Source organism: Ruditapes philippinarum, unplaced genomic scaffold (assembly GCF_026571515.1).
Source record: "Ruditapes philippinarum isolate M1 unplaced genomic scaffold, ASM2657151v2 ctg16938_1_1_1_1, whole genome shotgun sequence".
Lineage (NCBI taxonomy): Eukaryota > Metazoa > Mollusca > Bivalvia > Venerida > Veneridae > Ruditapes > Ruditapes philippinarum.
Genome location: NW_026865785.1, coordinates 18,496 through 26,540, shown reverse-complemented (window position 1 = coordinate 26,540; position 8,045 = coordinate 18,496). Strand labels below are relative to the sequence as shown.

General features: G+C 28.6%; 1 protein-coding gene across 1 annotated transcript; it reads left to right on the top strand.

Annotated features, from left to right (window-relative positions):
• Positions 1-759: 759 nt before the first annotated feature.
• LOC132730320 (uncharacterized) lies at positions 760-1,999 on the top strand (the record flags this gene model as incomplete). The annotated part of the gene is given in 3 exon segments (XM_060716207.1): positions 760-895; positions 1,147-1,276; positions 1,600-1,999. Coding segments are annotated over 3 exon segments (352 nt in total), but the record flags the coding sequence as incomplete, so codon positions are not given.
• Between the last annotated feature and the right edge of the window lie 6,046 nt (positions 2,000-8,045).

Sequence of the window (8,045 nt, the reverse complement as noted above, 5' to 3'; positions counted from 1 at the left end):
TACCGCCAATGTATAGATCGCTCCTCTAATGTTGGGCTTTCATTGGACAACATCTCGAAGATTATAAAAATCTGGAAAAAAATTGTCCAGTGTCAAGTGCGTCAGTCTTAATTAATTTTAATGTTTAATTATTGCATCACCACTAAACCTACACGTTGGAAAAATGAACCTTTGATTGTACTATGTAGATTTAAATTATATAAGTTTATGATTTGATATGATATGATAAGCGAATGAATCGCTTGTTATGTAACATTAAATAAATGCATTCATGTCATGAAAAGTTAAGATTTTCTACGCGTGTGAATATTTTATTGTGAGGATAATGTATTCGTTTAAATATGTCCCCTTAGAATTACTTGACTTTGATTTTTATGACATAAGAAATATAATCATCTATTTTACATGCATATGCGCTATTTATTGCTTCATTTCCATCTACTCATTTGAGCCATGACACGAAAAGCATTGTGAATTAAATCCAGTACTCATTTGCAATGATTTTCACACAAAAAAATGCAATTCCATTGTATGAATTTCCCGCAGGAGCATTCAATTTATATGTATCACATTACTCGTATAAAATAGGAATGTCGATTAATTAATTGTTTGTAAGCAAATAAGGATATGCGTAGAACATAAGTCGTTGCTATGTTTGCCTGCACGTTCTCAAGTTTATTGTAGTTTAATATATTCCAGAGTTGCTATCTTTGCCCAGCCTACATGTTTTCAAGTAAATTATTGTTAAATATATTTCAGGAGTAACTGTAACAATGAAGTAAAGAATGAACTTCGAAACCATTACGAGCGGCCGTATTTTCTTCCCAACGACTCGGAGTCGAGCTCATTAGATTGGATATTTATGGGCGGTTCCGGGCCGGGAGCACTCATACATGTATGTATTATAAATATGCTAATAAATATTTTAATTTTCCAAATGGTTATTTTATTTATCACTTTAAAAATTTTGTCTTTTTTTTACATTTTTACATTTTGTTTTGCCAAATTTTATGCGGCAAACCGTCAGGAATATACATATTAAAATGAGCAATACAAATAAATTGTACAGTTTAGTTTATGATATTATAAAAAAAGACTTACGTCAGATTTCTTCTCTGTGTTTTAAAATGTAATTAATTTTTCCAGTTGGACTATGTACAGAGACCCTCTTGGCAGGCTCAAATATCCGGGAAGAAAACTTGGACACTTATACCACCCCCGGAATGTGAGAAGGTGTGTAAAGCCCTTAATGTGACTGTTCATAAAGGAGATATTTGTAAGTAACATTAAAAGTCAAGTTTTATAAGTTTCTAGTTTTCAATTTAAATATTAAGTGACATCCATTTTCTGATTATACTATTTGAGATAAAATTACAGACGCACTATCATAATTTTTTTAGTTTGAAGTAGCAATCTTTATCCACAATCGTCCCGTCATTTTCACATAATAAAGATATTAGTTATTCTTCTGTCAAAAACCTCATTGTCATGCTAAATCTGTAACTGTTACACACAACTTAATGCATTTCTGTTGTTAAAGTAATTCATTACTGCAAAATGAGACACAAATTAACTGTTAGATATCTTGTTTATTTCAAGTTGTTATTGACACGAATGTATGGTACCACTCTACATTCATCCATCCTGGAGAAATCAGCATTACAATCGGATCGGAGTATGACTAAAGTTTAAACGACACAGAATCGGACCTGATAAAAATTATTTATTGGAACTATATTGTAAAACAATGCGTGTTTAACAAAGGTTAACTGTGATATAAAAATACTTGACCACCCAGACAATGATATGAAAGCCACAGTGACTTATTATGCTTGTGGACGCGTTCTATGAACGTAGCTCTGCCTTGTAGATCTGATCTTCGTTCTCATCAATTATACCGAAGAGACACTAATCTAAATTGTTCATATTGTATTTTCTTATTAGTATGAAAGATTATTTGGGTGTAAATTGCATGTTCATGAATAAATGCAATGTCATATTTAGGACTTTAAAATTGAGAACATGTGGGTAATTGACATATTATTCTTACAAGATAATAGTCACTTAATTAGCGTAGCACTGGATAAAAAGAATGACCGCGATCTCTGAATAGATAAAGTTAGAAAAAAAAATCGAAATAATAGGAAATATTAACAATACATTCTTCAAAAGAAATTGGCAAAAGCCTAAACTACCATAATAACAAATTTTAACTGAAACAAGATAGCCAGGACTGTCAATGGAACATTCATTGCTCAGCAAATGATTGCTTGTACACATGTTTCAGCAAGTAAAATCTTTTTTATAACCCTTGTTTAATATATTTTTAAATTTTACGGGGCTTTTTCAAGAAAAAGTGCCAGTCATTTTATTTGTGAAATTAAATGTATCTTTTAGCTTTAACATAGTGGAGTTACCTTTAAACAAAAGATTAAGAATAAAGATTATATAACTTACTATGCTATATAGATATACATGTATGTATATGCAAACCCGATACAGAATATTCACCATTCCAATTTACTATTAACAAGAAGGATCAGGTAACCAGCCAAGCTTTAAAATTAACAGAATAGAATCTGAAACATGAATTATTATAAAATATAATGTAAATAAAAAGAAATTCTTCCATGCCATATTTTTAAGAATTTTGTTTTGTTCTTTTATTCTACAAATTCAAATATATTTACCTTTATTTATTCATTATTTCTTTTGTTATTTTTTGTTTTGTATCATATTGTAAAATGGCACTTTTTATTTACAACATATACTATGCTTTTCATATTACGAATGAAGAGTTTAACAATTGTTTAAAGTGTTTTCAGCTCTTATTGTTTTCATATACGTTTCTTGTTTTATATCATCCCTTTAATATATGGTTTAATAAATTTTGAATTAAAAATTTAATCGCTGCAGTGCTTTAAACATCATCTGATTTATCGACACATCTAATTTTAAATGATGCAACTCAAATAACTTTCAAGAACATTTCAAATTACAGTTTTATAAAGTTCAAATTGTAATGAGTGGTTTTGAAGGATATTATCAATACTATGATGTCTTGTAACGAGACTGTACTAGCACACATTTGAACACATGCTAACATTTTAATAAATAATCAAACGATTTTCATGACAAAAGATATGAGTCAAACGCTGTTAAACAGACTGAATAGGTTGATCTATTTAAAATACAATTCTCACATGCTAGACAAACAGTATAAAACAAATCGACAAGTACCATTAGGTGTTGTTTTTTGTACCAATTTCTTACGGCTAAAGTCTATATATTCTATTGTTGCAGTATCGCTATTTTAGACATTTCTTCAAACAGCGCCTACTATGTCACCTCAAAATTTTCGAACAATTTTCATAATTTTCTTGAAATATAAAACAAATAATGGTCCTCTTTATACTGTTTATTTATATATTTTATTTTGAATGCTGCATCAAATGGCAAATAGATATTGGAAGCTCTAGTAACATTTGATAGCAATCATATAAGGTTACAAACAATGCCTTTACAAAGAGACGTACTTTAAGACAATGATGTCTGGAAAGCACAGAACACAATACATTTAATCTATATCTTAATAATACAAGGAAACAAAATGGCAAAAAAAAAAAAAACGAAAAAAAATAACGATTTGTCATACGATTCTGAAGCTGACTGACAAAATGACGATCTAGCTCTCGACAAGAGTACAAGATTAATTATAGGAATATTTTTTCGCTTTCATAAAGTTGAGTCGGTCATCGCAACGAGAAGATTTGTCATGGACTTAAATTTATGATATACTTTGAAAGTAAGGGACTTAAATTGCAAGATTAATCAGTGTAATAAAATTTATAAACTATGTTAAATTCTGTTATTTTCAAATGTGCTTTAGATGAAGATAAAATCGAGGAAAGGACTTAGTTAAAGTAGAGTTCAGCGACTGTTCGGAAACAATTACACGAACAATAATTCGCCATTTCTAAGAAAACACAGTTTACCAAACTTTTCTTCTTTTTCTCGAAAGAAGTTAACTTTGCTAAGAATATGTCTTAAGTTAGGCATAGTCTATGTTTATTATTTATTCATAATTAACATCTTTCTTTAAAATGCTACAAGTCACAAAAAGGATTTCAAGGTCCAGATGGATAAAGCATGTCATTTTATTGTACTGGCTCGTATTTTGTTAATTGGAAATACGTGGTCATGGTTTTGATAAATCACTTCGGTAGAAAATGTCACGTCTTTATTAATACAAAGAAACAAGTAAATGACCCAAGTCAATTTGAGAGATGTATGAAAAGACAAGGTTAGTGCATTTTTAGTGCTGGCAGAATGACCATAGTTCAAATGTAGCGGCAAATACATTGAAACATTTAAGTTTGCTTTTGACGTCACTACTTATGACGTTGTGATACCATTTGGGCTGCACCCTATGAGCATAACTATGTTTGCATATATATATGCATAACGTCAAAATGTGTTTAATTGTTATATATAATTCTTATTATCAATATTATTGAATTTATGGCTTAGTTCCGGGAATTTCTAGATCATCCCTCGTAAAAATATTATGATTTAACAATTTCAGAATCACCTTGGCAATAATTGTTTCCACATTAGTAAATATATGTTTACATAGGTTATACTGCCTGATATACGTAACTAAAGCGCCTAATTTGCTTTTGCTCAAAATGAAAAGAATGTATTACGTTTATTCTTTGTATACAAACATAGCAACCAATAACCGATCTATAATAAATATTAAACCAAATATTGCAATTGAAATTGCTTTTAATCCCACTTAAACTTAGCGAAATTTTTAATTAAAAATTAATCATGTTTTTTCCCCGACTTTTTTTTTATTTTTTATAAAGAGAAGTTTATTGCCTTTTTCAACCGCCTCCGTGAATGTTGGAAAGTTTATTTCTAAATTATAGATTCCGGATGCGAATCGGAAAGAAAGTTCCGTTGGGAAAAACGTTTATAACGTGAAAGAAGGCACTTGCAACACGTCAAAATGTCAAAAGACATCCTGTACTGATGATGATTCTATGTAAATTATATTTAAAGATGCAATTTTATTTTATAAAAGTACTTTGTTATATGTTATAAATTAATTGAACGAATTTGTGAATTTATTTTTTTTTATTTAAAAAAACGCCGTATAATGAAAACAATGTTGTTAATGTTTTTTATTTTCTTTTTCTTTTTTTATTTAATATTGTTTTTTGTCTTCTCTTAATTTTTGTTTTTTGTTTCGCATGGCAATAACCGTACTAGTCTTATTTGAGTGCCTCTATTTCTACGTTACTAATCGGAGTTTAGTAGGTACAGTAAAGTTGCATATATAACCCGGATCTGATCAATCAATTTATTGTATAAATAAACAGAAAAATATTTATAAAGTTTCTTTTTTTTAATATTTCAGACATTTAGTATACTTGTAATTTTAATCAGAAATTTGCGTGAATATCTAACGACGTCATATGTTAATTTCTAGATTTTTATTATACAAATATAAGATTATATTGTATTTTGTTGAAATTGAAAAATAAAGAGATTCCTTCAATACAACGTTACTTGTTCTATTTTTTTTCATGTTAGTGTTCATTACTTTCAAGGATTTCACTGGATATACTCAGTAAAAAAGTACAAAAACTTTAAATTAATATCTAGTATAGTTTCTGTTTGTCAAATATGTTATAAAGTGACATGCATGAAGAAAAAAAGTGATCTTTTTATTGTAATGTACCCAGTTTTCAAGACATTGTGAAACACTTGGTTTTGACCAAATATAAATGTATTGTAGAACATTAATTAAAATACTTAAATATAAAAGTATCTATTAGAATTTCAGAATCTGATAAAAACGGAATCAAATACATAAAATATTGCTATCAATTTGTGTCCTTTTGCTATTAAAATGCATTTACCTCATCTTGGGGACATAATTCACTCATTTTTTTCCCCATTTGTTTCACCGTTTGATCGGTTGAATTATGAAATTGTTTAATAGCCGCAAGCTTGATTAGGGTCAGTAATACAATGTTACACCATATATCATGTTTTAATATAAAGCAGAATCAATTCATACATGTTTATTTCTATAACTCAGTACAGAAAGTTAATCAGGTTTGATTTGATACATCAAAACATATCTAAAATTGTTAAAGCAGCTAGATTTTTGCATAGTCATATTCGAATTGATATTAATGACAATTTATGTATTTGATATATAATTTTGATAACAAAATCTTCTTTTAACTTACTCTGAGACAATGCAGACAGTCAGAAGCAAATGCATGATATAAAAATCAAACTAAATGCAAACTAAAGGAGAGTGGAAAAAAATGTTTGAAGACTGACCAATATTATTGTGAATTATCAACACACAAAAATAATTTTCTTTCAAATATGTCCAAGTAGACAATTTCACCATATACCGTTTACAATTAAATAAATAACACAAGACATGGTGAAACAGAATATGATAAATTGTTAAATCAAAATCAAACAGACAGACAGAAATACAGACAGAAATACTTTACATTATGACATATAATTTCTTGACACATTAAAATATCTATTATAAGCACAATAAGCAACATTATAAAATTTAGGACGCATTAAAATAGAACATAGCAAACAAATGCTATAGAAAAATATATAGGAAAACAACCGGTATACTTATATATGAATTTGAACGTTTACGATGCTAAGAAAGTTTTTTTGACTGCTTAATTGATTGGTATGACGACGTGACAATTTATTCTGCAACAACTAAAGAAATTTGGAATTATACGTGTTCAATACATTAAAAAACGGTCTTTGCCAATTTGACAGATAAATCGGAGGTTGTATCTATAATTGATTTTCAGCCGTCGATGTTTTGATAAAGCAGTTTCATTTTACACCGCTTAGCTATCAATCATTACAAGAAACGATATGAATTAATCTATCAGTATGTCGTTTCAGGCATTGGCAATCAATTTGGACGTATTAAAAGAACATTTTCCAGCGGGTACAATCCCCTTGGGCACGCAATAATACCATTAATGTAATTGCCGTAGGCCGATTAAAATTTGATACTTGTAATTTGTGAGGATTGTTTCTATGGTATTGACGACATGTTATTCTTCTTATGAGACCTTAAAAGAACATCGTCAAAGGTTAAATTGTTTGCACTGCTAACGTTTGGCTTTGATTTGTATAATGCAACTCACCCTTTAAACCCTACAAAGTATAAGACAGTGCAAAAACTTGAAATTTTATTTATATTAATACAATCGATATGTTTTACCTTAATTTAGTGTTTGATATTATTTTTTGTAAAATAGGATTGCAGTATTTCAAATGAATCGTAACTTATTTACTTTGGTAAATCGTCAATCTGTTAATCACTTTTGTAAATCGACTATTTATACTATTCTTAAAAATAATTTAAAACATTTAGCTGGTTGAAAGTTATAAGTACGAATTTACCAAATTAATTAGTCGCGCGGCAGAGCCATGCCTAATATAATTTTGTAAATACGTATTAATACACTTTAACCTATACTTATGAATTGATAATAATAATAATAAGAAGAGTGAGTATGTTTTTAATGTGATTATTTTTACACATCATTTAATTACACTCACAGTGATTCTGTTTACAAAGATGCATAATACCTGCATATATTTAGCTTGCTAGTTTGGGAAGAAATCAAAATGAAAAAAACAAAATAGGAGACACAAAAATGACACAAAACAGATTCTCAATACTTTAAAAAGTTTTTATTTCAAATAAAAACGTAACATCAATACCTCATACAATGATTATAATATAAAATGATAGTTAAATGGTTTTAAACAATTATTTCAGATAGGTTCTCTAAATTTAAAAAAATGTACAATCACATTGGTTTGATATTCTAATGGTCATATTTGGAAACAGCTTGAACAAAAATGTTTGTTATTCAATGCATCTCCTATAAACATTACATTGTGTATATGAAAACCAAAAAAACAACAAAAAAAACAACCTTTCCCAGACGAAATATTAGGAG